Genomic DNA, 14,211 nt, shown 5'->3' on the forward strand with positions numbered 1-14,211 from the left:
GCGTTCAATCACCTGACTAGCTGAACTGAAAAAAAAAAAAATCATTCCCATCTCCTCTCCTCCAGTGGATCCACATGACTTCCACTGATTTAGGCAAATTAGCTCTGAAGACTGGTTAAAGACTAATTTTTCCATTTTTAGAAATATCAGTGGGGGATAGATCCGTGTTAGAAATAGGGTTGGGCCTTGAGGCTGGCCCTGTCTGCATATCAGCAAGTGCTGGAGGAACAGCCATTTGAGCAGTCTCTGGCTGCTCCACCTCTTCTGCAAGCTGAGCCTCAGCTGGAATGAAAACAAGAATATACACTCTTCCTTCTTTTTGCTCTTTGCCCAGAAGCTCTGGCTTCTTACACAGAGAAAACATGCATCCATGTAAATGGTTGGAATAAATATTTGGGGCGTCTTGTTTTATGGGGTCTGCAGCAGGCATGACAGGTGCTGTGGGAAGGGTAGTGATTAGGTGAGCAACAGGACGGAGGAAAAGGAGGAGGCTGAGACACTGAGGTCTGGTTCCCTTCCTACCTTCAGTTCTGACCTGCACTTTAATCTCACCGTTCAATCTCCACCTGGGACGATTATGAACAATGCTACTCTTGTTCTCCACAAGGGATGTCATGTCAGGATTCCTATCAACATTCATCAGACTGAGAAGATGAGATTAAGAGGTTGCCCCAGCTCAAATACCAATGTACACAGGATTTCCTAGTTCAATACAATGGAGAAGCTGTGATTCAGAAGCTGGAGCAACTTTTAAAGAATTTGGCCCCGTTCACATGAAGCAAGCATTTGTAATAGGAGAAAGTTGTCTAGAATCAGGGAATTGGGGAATTGGTCAAGTAAATTGTTCCATATCTCACAGAGGGTGTGATGAATATATTGAAATGTTGATATTAGTCTGTTTTTCCTGGCAGGAAGAAATGTTCATGAAATACTGTTTAAGAACATTGCAAAAACAAAAACAAAAAACTAGAGAATGATCCTATTTGGATTTTAAAACCTAAAATCTAAACATATGTATATATAAAGCCATATGCACAGAAGACCATTAAAAAAGGAATGTAACAGGGGTTAATCCAATAAATTAGATTTGTAAATTTGAGGAGCATATTTTCTTTGTTTTTGTTTTTTGCTTTGTTATTTATTTTACTTGCCTGGCTTTTCTATATATGATAAGAGCCTGTTTTATTGAGCAGCCACTAAGCATTAGGCAAATGGTCTTCTATTTATTTCTAAAAGTAAAGCATTTAAAGACGAGAGAACTCAGAGAGGTTGGGCATCTTATTCAGCATTAATTGAGAATCTGATTCAGCATGCCTTCATACCAAACTCTGTCTTTTTCCTGCTACCCACCTGCTCACTGGTGTTTAAGTCTCTCTGGGGGACTTGCAACATGGCCAACATTGAGAACCATGCCTTAGAACCTCTCCTACCTTACCTCTTCTCCTTTCCACAGTCCAAGGAGCCAAAGATGGCTTGGAGACAATCATTATCATTAGGTTGCCTCAACCTACATGAAGCAATGTGAATTAAGGTATTCAGGGTTCTCAATGGCCCACTGGGAAATGAATCCTCCATGAGGCCCAAGCTATTCTGACTCTCACTTCCCTTTTTATTCAGTATGGAATTGTGCTGGATGCCGGATCTTCTAGAACCACTGTCTACGTGTATCAGTGGCCCGCAGAGAAGGAGAATAATACTGGAGTGGTCAGTCAAACCTTCAAATGTAGTGTGAAAGGTAAGGACTTAAGTGTGGCCAGGAGGCCCAAGGAGCATCAAGGTTAAATACTAAGTCTTTTGGAGACCTTGAGTCAGGCAAGTGAGCCCTGGAGTGGGAATTGGAAAAATACAAGTTCCTCTGCTCAAGCTGCTGCTCATCTTGGGAGGTCACCTGAATCCTATCTGTTTTCCTCTCTGGGCCTTGGTTTCTTTCATCCATAAACATGGGGAATTGTCAAGGACTGTGAATAGTCTGAGACTTTACCCCACCGTACTTTTATAGTTGCTGGTAAAAGACACAAGACTCCTGGCTCAGAAACAAAAGATAGTTTGTTACAGTAATAGCACTGGCCAGAGTGTCAGCATTTTCTTGCAGTGGTTCTCCAGCTCCCAGTTTATACTGGATAACATAAAGACAGCCAGATAGTGGGTTGTATCACAGAACAGAAACTCTGAGATTAAGGAACCTGTACCATTTATAATGGCTGGAAAGCCTGCCTGCCCTTTGTTCTGGAAGGAAACACTGCCTTTCTGTTCCAATGCTGTTTGCTGAGAAGATCATTCAGAACAAGGGACGTCAGCACTTGTGCTCATAAGACATGCTGAAACATAAGAAATACATAGGAAATTTTCCGAACAGGGGGAGGTGGTATCTGGGTATGGGAGGAAGTGGGTTTGGAGGGACATAGACGATTCATAAACAGAGATGACTCTATTCCAGTAAAGCTTTATAGATGAACAAGAGATTTTGAATTTCATATAATTCCCTAATTCTCACACGTCACCAAACTTTGTTTTCTTTTCATTTCCTCACCAACCATTGAAAAATTTAAAAAAATAAATAAAAACCGTCTCAGTTCTCTGAGGTAGCAAAATGGATTTCTCCCATAGGCTGCCATCCTCTGAAATGGAATATTGTCAGAACTTTAATTACTTTCCATTTAAGTCTCTGCCTCCTCCCCAACAAAACATGTCCTGAATTTTATGTTAACTATTCACTTATTATTCTTTCTTTCTTTCTCCTCCCTCCTCTCCCTCCTCCTCCTCCTCCTTCATAACTGAACTATATTCCCAGCCCTTTTTATTGTTTTTATTTTGAGACAAAAATCTCACTTGGTTGCTTAGGGCCTTGCAAAGTTTCTGAGGCTGACCTCCTGCCTCAGCCTCCTGGGTTGCTAGAATTACAGGCTCACACCACCATGCCTGGCTCTTTCTTCTTTTTATCTTAATTTTAATTGTACCTATTTATGGGGTACAGTGTAATAACTTGATACATGTACACAATGTATAATAATCAAATCAGGGTAATTGGCATTTCCATCTCTCTAAATATTTCTTAGTTTTTTTATAATGATTGTACATATTTCTGGGGCACAGTGTGATCTTTCAATACATGTATACCTGTATTTCAGTACTTGCCCTGATCAAATTAGGCTAATTAATGTTTCCATCTCTTTGTCATTGTTTTATGTTTGGAGTGTGATTCAAACTTCTCTCATCTAGTTATTCATAAAATATGTAACAGTTCATTGTGAACTGCAATCATCCCACTATGCTGCAGAACACTAGGATTCATTCCTGTTTCTGTGTTTTTGTACCTATTATCCAGCCTCCCACTTTCTTCTCTTCACCATCCTTCTCAGCCTCGAGTAATCACTGTTTTATATTCATATCTACGCTTTTAGCTCCTCCATCTGAGAGAGAACATGAGGTATTTGTCTTTCTGTGTCTGATGTATTTATGTTACATAATGACATCCAGTTCCATCCATTTTGCTGCAAATGATATATAATTCCATTCCTTTTATGGCAAAGTAATACTCCATTGTGTGTGTGTGTGTGTGTGTGTGTGTGTATATATATATATATATATATATATATATATATATATATATATATAATCTTGTTTTCTTTATCCATTCATCCACTGATGAGGATATAAGAGAAAAGGAAATTCTTCTCCACTGTTGGTGAGAATGTGAACCAGTATAATCATCATGGAGCACAGTATGGAGGGTCCTCAAAAAACTAAAAATAGATCTATCCATATGATCTGGTTATTTGACTTCTGGATATAATCAAAGGAAATGAGATCATTATATCAAAGAGATATCTACACTCCCATGTTTATTGTAGCACTATTCACAATAGCTAAGATATGAAATCTTCCTTGTTCTTCTTTATAGTTTTGTCTTAGATTTTTAGTTTTTACTGATTTGGGGGGGAAATAAAATGTGTATGTACATGATCAAACATTTTCCTATAATTTGCTTTATTCACTAACATTGGGTTAATGTAGAAACTCAATGTTAAGGTTTGTGAACGGTGATACTAATAGCCTTTGGCTTATTTACTTTTCCCTTTTAATGGACATTTGTATTTCCATGGTTGCTAATAAGGTCATGTATTTTTTCATGTATTTATGGCCTTTTCTGTTTTCTGTGAAATGCCTGTGCATGTCCTTTGGTTATTTTTCTACTGAATTGCTTGACTTTTCTTACTTATTCATCAGAATTTTTAAGACATTCTGAATATGAATGCTTTGTGAATATTATTATAGATTGTTGCTCGTATCTTCTTATAGACCGTAGTTTGTCTTTTTTAGTTTCTTCACCTATCTTGATGAATAGACGTTCTCAATTTTTATGTCAGAATAGTGATCACTCTTCTCCTCTATTCTTTGTTCTTTTGTACATTTTGAGAACTCCTTCCCTATCATAAGGTCAGAAAGATATTGTTCTATCAAAGTTTTGCAATTTTTCCTTTAACAATTAAGTCTTCAGTCCACACAACCAAGCCCAGTCAGTATGTGTGTGTGCATGTCTTTTTTTTTTTTAAGCCGTTCTCTTTCCCTCTAAAGCATTATGATCTTTGAGTTGTCCTGGAGTGTCCCAGCTAGTGAGTCCTGAATGGGCCTCAAGTACACCCTTAGTTCAAGGCTACAAGTCAGAGACACCAGGCCTATCCTCCCAGCCCCAGGCAGCCTCCATCATTTCCTTCAGTGAGCTGCCCAAATACTTTAATTTCTTGGAGATGATTTGTCTTTCCCTTAGGGAGATGAAGGATCTTATTTGAATAATCAAGGTAAGCTGTGATTGTTTGCCCTCCCAGGAAGATGGCCAGGAGCTCACCTCTCCTGGGGCACAGGTATTGTAGGTTAGGTTTCCCAGAAGCAGAGGTCAAGAGAGAGTTTGTAAGGTACTTTATGGAGATCCTAGTAACTGAGAGTGTTCTGGTGGCAGGAAGTGGGCAGAAGAATTAGATGAAAGAAGTCAAACTTCAGTGAATGCCTGATAAAGCTCCAGCCGATCAGTTGTCCTGCAGTGGGTTGAAATGCTGGGAATGGCTGGGCTGCAGGACCCATCACCATTGTCGCTGGGTGTTTTTAGCCCTGGGAAGAACAAGATCTTGAGTGAGACAGCTCTCTGCAGCTGAGGCAAACTCTGAAGGAGCTGAAAGGTGGGACAATAAGTCTTTGTTTGAAGGGGCATCTCCATGGCCCGTTTGGGGGGTTCTTGGATGTTTTCTGAGTGTTGCTTATAATGTTTTCCACAAACACAGGCAAGCAGTTTCCTTGCTCTGATCTCAGCCAGTGATCCTGTATTCACTTAGTTCAGCTTACTTCTGAGCCATCTCTTCACCTCCAAGCATGAGAGGGCATCAGGTTGCTCCTTTAGAAAAGAGAGGATAGTGAAGGACCGTGATGGAGACTTCTTCTCGTCCCTACTGTATGAGCTCTTGAATGTTGCTGAATCTCTCTGAGCCTTGACCTTCTCATTTCTGAGATGAGAAAAAAAAATAGTGAGAGCAATACCTACTCCCATAGAATGAGTGGAAGATGAAACTGCACAATATATATAAGGGAGAAAGCAAATGCCTGGTATACAGCAAGCACTCAATAAGTGCTCACTGTTTATTCATGGAGTTCCATACTCCAGAGCTCCTGGTGGATCTTCTTGGGTATAGTTGTTCTGTCCTGTAGTCACAGAATTTCTGTCTTTAAACCTGAGAGAGGATTCAGCAGAAATTCCTCATGGTCCTCTAACTGTAGGGAAAGTTAGGACTTTCCTAGAGAAAGGGTCCTTGGCCCACCCTGAATGCCAACCATGACGTGGTTATGGGGCCCACCGCACATCCAGAAATGGATCTTGTCTTCTTTGATCACAGTAGCCTCAGGGATCCATATATATACTCCCGGGGACCAGAAGGTCACAAACTGAAGCTTAAATTAAAGAGCTGAAGTTTGGCAAGTGTTATGTTCTCTAGGGCATGTGGCTTCTCCAAGGATAATTTAGGTTTCTGGTTTCTCAGTTGCAAACTTCCCAAGACTCCCGTGCCCTGGCCAGCCTGAAGAGGTTGGTGAATATTTGCTCACCCAGCACCGATTACCAGGTGTCCAGGCCCTTTGGGGGTCCCTGGTGGGTATCTGTCCTCAGTCCTCAGATACTGAGTTCATTGGGCACTGTCTAGGCTGGTGATCCTTGTGCTGTTGTCTGTAGCTCTGCCTGCTTTTTTTATTTTTTTCCTTTGAGAGAGATTCTCACTAAGTTGCTCAAGGTCTCACTAATTTCCTGAGGCTAACTTTGAACTTGTGGTTCTCCTGCCTCAGCCTCCTGAGCCTCTGGGATTACTGTGCCCAGCAGTGAGGTTACTTTTTAAGAATTATGACTAGGTTAAGATTCCTTATGTCAGCCAGGAGCGGCAGCACATGCCTGTAATCCAGCAACTAGGGAGACGGAGGCAAGACGATCCAAGTTTGAAGTCAGCCTCAGCAACTTAGCAAGACCCTGCTTCAAAATAAAATAAAAGAAGGCTTGGGGACTGGGGTTGTGGCTCAGTGGTAGAGTGCTTGCCTAGCATGTGTAAGGCACTGGATTCCATTCTCAGCACCACATATAGATAAATGAAATAAAGGTCCATTAAAAGCTAAAAAAAAAAAAAAAAAAAAGGTGGGGAGGTGGCTGGGGATCTAGCTCAGTAATAAAGTGCCTCTGGGTTCAGTCCCCAGTACCAAAAAATTCCTTAACTCTAGAAACATACTCAAGTGTTTTCAGAGTAATTGATGTGATGTCTAGAGTTTTCTTTAAAGTCTAGTAAGAATGGAAAAAAAAAAGAAGAATGTAGATGAAAATAAAATTGGCTATTATTCAACTAACTGTTGAAAGTGAGTGATCAGTCTATGGGGACGCATTTTACTAGTTTCTTAGAAAAGAAAATAAGTAACATGTGCACTGACTGATGCCATTCTGCATAGTTTTGTTGTTTGTGTTAGATTTACTGACATTTTGGAAGGAGAATTTTTAAAAATACTGCTAACTAATCTCATAAGAATTTGCCTGACTCATATGTTAATATTGAGAAACAGATCCCACGTTTGTTGTCTTTTTAAATGTAACTTTCTAATTACAAAATAACACATTTCATTGCATGAAAATCAATAAATACAGATAAATAAAATGGAAGTAAAATCATCCATAATCCTACCTTTCAGAAAGGAGAAAATGTCTTCTTTTAAAGTATATCTTATATATTAAAATTATACATATATCCATATATATGCAGCCTTTATTTATTTATTAATATTGTTATGAGAGCTCTTTACCAGCTCCTTCCATGCTGAACTTCTGAGACCATGCCTTGGTGCCCATCAACCCACAATTGTTTTGCTGTCATTTGTCCATGGTAGGTGGCCAGTGCCACCAAGGTCAGAAGGTTCTGACCTTGACCAAGGCTGGAAAAGCCTGCCCTTGCTTATCTAGCACTGTGGATGAAATCTTTGTCTGTACATCCTAATGGAGACATCCAAGTAAAACTTGTAATTAGAGTTCTCAGGATTTAAAAAAAAAAAATGTTTTATGGTACAATCACCAAGTTATAGAAACCAGCCTAGGTGCTCATCAACAGATAAATGGATAAAGAAAATGTCATATACATAATGGAGTTTTAGTCATTCATGCAGAGTATGGCCTTTGCAGGAAAATGGATGGAACTTGAGACCATTACATTCAGTGAAACAAGCCAGACTCAGAATGCCAAGGATCATATGTTTTTCTCCTTGTATGTGGAAGCTAGAGAGAGAAAAAAAAAAGAAAAGAAATGTGGTGGGGGGCATCTCATGAAAATAGAAGGGAGTAGAGTGGAGGAGGTCCAGTGGGAGGGAAGAGGGGAAAGAGAGGGATAGTAGTGGGGGAATTCAAATTATGTCATGTGCATGTAAGAATATGTCACCATGAGTCCCCCACTCTTAACTCTTATGTATAATTAAAATACACCAATAAAAAGCATTTTAAAAGGGGTGAAGCTTAAGAATAAGTATAATTATTATATTTAGAGATAAGCAATAGGAATTAGCATATGTGAAACTCATGTCTACCTACTAGAGGGTAAAAATAAATTTCTGAATTTTTTCACCAAATAATAAGTAAATAAATAAATTCATATCCAGATAAGATGATTTGTATAGTGGAAACAATCGAGAAAGGCCTTTGGAAGAGAATAATGGGTCTAACAATTCCCAAAGGACCAAGGAAAGTTCTGAAAGGGCAGTATTCTCTCCATTCTCCTTGTCTATCCTGCATTTTTTTCTTTCTTAAACTTGGACTTACTTAAACTCAGACCCTGGCCTGGTAGAACAAACTAAGTTACATTCACACAATGGCAGCCAATGCAGTTACTTAAAGGAATGAGGAACACTTTGTAATGTTGTGAACAACCAATAAAAAAAAGAGAGAGAGAGAATTTAAATAAAAAATTTAAAAAAAAAATGAATGAGGAACATTTACATGCCGGTATGGAAGGCTCACTAGGAAATGTTAAATGCAAAAAAGACAAGTACAGGGGCTGGGCATGTGGCTCAAGCAGCAGCGCGCTCATCTGGCATGCGCGGGGCGCTGGGTTCGATCCTCAGCACCACATAAAAATAAAATAAAGATGTTGTGTCCACCGAAAAATAAAAAATAAATATTAAAATTTTTTTAAAAAAAAGACAAGTACAGAAAAATATGTATAGTAAGCTACCATTCATCTAAAGTTTACAAAATATGTATATATTTGCTTATGTTAAATACATATTAGATAAACTTACAAAAAGAAACTACTTATAAGAAAAGGAACTAGATGCCTCTTGCTAAATCTAGTTTTGTAGGTTTGGTTTTAGAATTATGTAAATATTTTAATAATGATAAAACAAAAAATTTTAAAAATCAATTCTTCAAATCAAAAGCAAAATGTAATGAACTAGCCTAAGTTTCTATCAAGTTGTTGGTGTAGCAATACAGAAAGACTATTTTTAAATGATTAAACATAGTCATTTGACTGTATATCCCTAGTGGGATCTCTAAGAACAAAAGGAACTTTTAAAATATCAGAAACTCGTTTTAATAATCTTACAGTTGTTGGGAGTGCTGGCACTGGTATACAGAGACTGTTGGTGTGTGGATTATGAAATAAAGCAAATGAGTTATGTTGGAGTTTCTTAATGTTTAGCACAGGAAAAAGAAGCTAAAAATGTCAGATTAAAGAGACTAAGTAAAATTTTGTAGTTTTGAATTTGAGTTGGGAGTAGGTTTTTTCTAGGTGTGGTTCACAGTTTGCAGTGAACCATAACTCTCAAATTTTGGATACTAAATACTATTTTTTGGTTCGAGGAACCAGGGATCCTTGGAGAAACGGCTGATCCCAGATCTGGGGCAGGAAATGTACAATGTATCAGAAAGCAAAGAAGCTCTCAAAGTCATCTGTCATGTCAAAAGATCTCAGAGGCCAAACTAAAGAGGACCCCACTAGCCAAAGATGAGGCCATCAATAAGAATAACCTCCCTCACTCTTCCTTCCTCCCTTCACCTGACCCCCCTTCCTCTATCCTAGCGATCGCCCTTCTACTTTCATTAGGTCCCGTTTTTGCCTGTTTCCCCCCTTTAGCTTCCACATATAAGAGAACACATGCATTTTTCCTTTCTTAAACTTGGACTTACTTAAGCTCAGACTTTATCTCTGAGTCTGATTTAGTTCAGTCAAAATTATGTTCTCCAGTTCTGTCCATTTTCCTGCAAGTGACTTAATTCTGTTGACAGACACCTATGCTGATTCCATAATTTTGGGCTATTATGAATTGTGCTTTAATAAACATGGGTATGCATGTATTTCTAGAGTATGTTAACATTAGTTCTTCTGGATAAATACCAAGGAGTCATAGAGCTGGATCATGTGGTAGTTCTATTTTTAGTTTTTGGAGGAACCTCCATACTGATTTCCATAGTGGCTGTATTAATTTATATTCCCACCAACAAAGTATAAGAGTTTCTTTTACCTGCCGTCCTCCCCAGCATTTATTGTTATTTGTAATTTTGATGCTTTGCCATTCTAACTGAAGTGAGATGAAATTTCAGTGTAGTTTTAGTTTTCATTTCCCTGATGGCTAAAGAAGTGAGCCTTTTTTCATCTAATTGTTGACCATTCGTATTTCTTTCTCTTTTTTTAAATACTTTTTAGTTGTCAATGGGCCTTTATTTTATTTATTTATATGTGGTGCCTTATACATGCCAGGCAAGCGCTCTACCACTGAGCCACAACCCCAGCTCTGTATTTCTTTTGATGAGTGTCAGTTCAGTTCATTTGCCCATTTATTGATTGGGTTATTTGCTTTTTTAAAAATTTTGAGTTGTTTCAGTTCCTTATATACTCTGGATATTAAAACTCTGTCCAAAGAACAGCTAGAAAAGATTTTCCCTCATTCTTTTTTTAAATTTTATATATAGTTGTTGATGGACCCTTATTTTATCCATTTATTTATATGCACTGCTGAAAATCAAACCCAGTGCCTCAAACATGCTAGGCAAGCTCTCTGCCACTGAGCCTCAATCCTAGCCCCTGATATTTCCCCCCATTCTGGTAGGTTCTCTCTTTACTCTGCTGTTTCTTTTGTTATGCCATGTAAAAGCATTTATTTATTTATTTGCTTGCTTATTTATTTATTTATACCAAGGATTGAATTCAGGGGCACTGTACTACAGCTATGTCCTCAGCCCTTTTTATTTTGATTTTGAGACAGGATCTTGCTAAGTTGCCCAGGCTGGTCTCAAACTTATGATTCTTTCTACCTCCATCTTCCAAATCACTGGGATTTCTATCACCTGCAGAAGCTTTTTAATTTGATGCCATCCATTTGTTGATTCTTTCCCTGATTTCCTGAGATATAGGGGTCCTATTGAGTCAGTGTGTTTTGAAGTGTTTTCCTTGTTTTTTCTTCTAACACCAAAGACCTGGTCTTATAGTCAGATCTTTGATCCATTTGAGTTTGCTTTTGTACAGGGTGAGAGATAGGGATCTAGTTTCATTCTTCTACATATGGATATCTGATTTTTCCAGCACCACTTGTCAAAAAGGCTGATTTTCTCTATTGTATGTTTTTGGCACCTTTGTCAGGAATTCAGATGACTGTAGCTGTGTGGGTTTGTTCTCTGTGTCTTCTATTCTGTGCCATTAGTCTACATTATCTGTCTATATACAAGCACCAATCTGTCGTTATTATTGCTCTGTAGTGTAATTTGTAATCAGGTATTGTAATGCCTCCAGCAATTGCAAAGTCAACATCATTCTAGATGGGGAAAACTAAAAGTATTTCCTCCAGAATCAGGAATAAGACAAGGATGTCCACTCTCACCACTCCTATTCAATAAGGTACTTGAAATTTTAGCCAGAGTAATTTAGGAAAGAGAAAGAAATAAAGGGGAAACAAATAAGAAAGAAGAAGTCAAATTACTCCTGTTTGAAAATGATATATCCTATAATAACAGTTCTACCAGAAGACTTCTAGAGCTAATAAACAAATTTAGTAAAGTAGCCAGATACAAAATCAACTTATAAAAATCAATAGCTTTTCTGTATAATGGAATGAATCCACTGAGAAAAACATCAGGAAAATAGTTTCATTCACAATGGCTTCAAAAAGTAACAAAATATCTAGGAATAAATCTGACCAAGAATGTGAAAGACCTCTACAATGAAAATTGTAGGACACTGAAGAAAGAAATTGAAGAAGATGGTAGAAAGGGAAAAGACCTTCATGTTTATGGATAGACAGAATGAATATTGTTAAAATGGCCACATTACCAAAAGCAATTTACAGGTTCGATGCAATTCTCATCCAAATACCAATTCTTCACAGAACTAATAAAAATAATCCTAAATTAATATGGAAATTCATATGATAAAATAAAGGATCCAGAATAGCCAAAGCAATCCTGAACAAAAAGAGCAAGTACAGCTTCTAATGATTACAAGTAAAATAGATAGGAAGTACTGAACCAATAATGAGATTTAATATTGCAACATAGGGAATTTATGAAGATCCTGATTCATGCAAATAAGAGAGACAAAAGCAGACAGAGATGGAGAGAAGGAGGGAGAATAGAGGAAGGAAAAAAGAGAAAGACAGTATGAGAAGAAGGAATATGGAGGCAATGTGAACCATAACTACTGTTCACAGTAGCCAGGATGTGGAATCAACCTTAAACGTTCATTGTTAGAATAATGAATAACGAAAATGTGTTCTGTATACATAATGGAATACCATTATGCTCTAAAAAAGAATGAAATCCTTTCATTTGCTACAGTATGGACGGAGTGAAATAAGTCAGGCAAACACTGCATGATCTGACTCCCATGTAGACTCTCAAAAGTTAATGTCATAGAAATTGAGAGTTCGCAGAGGCTGGGGAGAGAAAAGGTGAGGGCAGCTGTGAAGAGATTGCTCAATGTGTTAGTTAATAGGAAGGAGAAGTTGTGGTATTCTATGACATGGTAATATAGTTAAAAATAACATTCTGTATATCTCAAGATAGTTGAAGAGAAGATTTTTGAATGTACTCACCATAGAGAAATTTGATAAAAGTTTAAGGTGATATATATGCTAATTACCCTGATTTAATCATTGCCCAATGTATATATATAAATCCAGATATCAAATTGTAAGTCATAAACATGCACAAATTTTGCCAGGCACAGTGGTGCATGCCTATAATCTCAGCGATTCAGGAGGCTGAGGCAAGAGGATGGCAAGTTTGAGGCTAGCCTGGGCAACTTAACAAAAGCTTGCCTCAAAATAAAAAAGGGCAGGGGATGTAGCTCAGGGGGTTCAATCCTCATAACAAGAAAAAAATTAATAAATATGTACAAATTTTATGTGCCAATCAAAAAATGAAACAAAATTTTTAAATGGTTTCTAAGTTTTACAGGTATAATAATGAAACTCTATGTTTCTTTAAAAGAATTCTTATATTTTAGTGATACATACCAAGGTAGTGGAATGAAATGATATGTGTACTTTGCTTTGTGAGGAAATAATAGGAGAGAATACAGATGCAATAAGAATCATTATTCAAGCCAGGCGTGGTGGAGCACACCTGTAATCCCAGCAGCTCCGGTAGCTGAGGCAGGAGGATCTTGGGTTCAAAGTCAACCTCGGCAACTTTTCGAGGCCCTTAAAAAAGAATGGTTGTTCAAATTGGGAGCTTGATGCATGGCTTCATTACACCATTCTCTCTTCTTTTATCTATATTTAAAACTTACATTATGAAAACATTTTCTTGAAAGAAAGCCTAGGCTCACTTTTTGTTCACCCTTTAGTTTATTCCCTGCAGAGATTGAAAGTGGACCGATCACCATGACCACTTATGACTTAGCATATCTCCCAGTTTTCAAACCAGTAATTTTGAACCCAGTAATTTCCAAAGCTGATTTTTTTTTTGACATTGTTGTTTTAATTGAAAAGCTGTGTCCCTGCTGTTGGTTCTGGGGAATGCTGACCAACACTGATTTTTTGCTTTTCAGGTTCTGGTATCTCCAGCTATGGGAATAATCCTCAAGACGCTCCCAAAGCCTTTGAGGATTGCATGCTAAAAGTCAAGGGGCAGGTCCCAGAGCACCTCCACGGATCCACCCGAATTTACCTAGGAGCCACGGCTGGGATGCGCTTGCTGAGGTAAAGGCTGAGTGGGGCCAAGGAGCTCCCATGACCAAAATAGCCAAGAATGTGTTGAATCTTGCCAAGAACGTATCTCTGTTTCTGGGAACAAACCCAAGAGAAAGAAGCCCATATTCTGCCTTAAATTTAGGCTTTCACAATTGGGAAACATTTAGTCTTTATTTTAAAATGCAGAAAGAAACTGTTCTAAAATTGATTCCCTCTACCTTTGTGATTTTACTGAGAACTCTGGAAAAAGAAAGATGACCGACATCTGCTTTAGAAAATAGAATTGTTTTGACACTGAGAACAGTCACTAAGATGTGTGATAAGTGGGACCTCTAGCCATGTAGCTTCTTCCCATGCACAAAATGTCCCTGAAATCAGCTTTCAAACAATGGGATGTCTGCTTCTCACATCAGTCAAAGCCCTTTGGACTTGTTATGAAACAAACATCCTATTTCATTCCATAAATTCATGCTAAATTTGCAGCTATGAATTTTAGCCCCAGTGGCGCGTGGTTTTTGAATGTCT

The 14,211-nt window shown here is 38.1% G+C and overlaps 1 protein-coding gene across 1 annotated transcript in view; it reads left to right on the forward strand.

The window, feature by feature from the left end:
• Entpd3 (ectonucleoside triphosphate diphosphohydrolase 3) overlaps window positions 1-14,211 on the forward strand; it is a 32,845-nt gene that overhangs the window by 8,202 nt on the left and 10,432 nt on the right. Inside the window, exons 3-4 of the mRNA XM_026401598.2 lie at window positions 1,618-1,735; window positions 13,545-13,695. Coding sequence (XP_026257383.1) covers window positions 1,618-1,735; window positions 13,545-13,695 — 269 coding nt within the window. The remainder of the gene's footprint in view (window positions 1-1,617; window positions 1,736-13,544; window positions 13,696-14,211) is intronic.

Source organism: Urocitellus parryii, chromosome 3 (assembly GCF_045843805.1).
Source record: "Urocitellus parryii isolate mUroPar1 chromosome 3, mUroPar1.hap1, whole genome shotgun sequence".
NCBI lineage: Eukaryota > Metazoa > Chordata > Mammalia > Rodentia > Sciuridae > Urocitellus > Urocitellus parryii.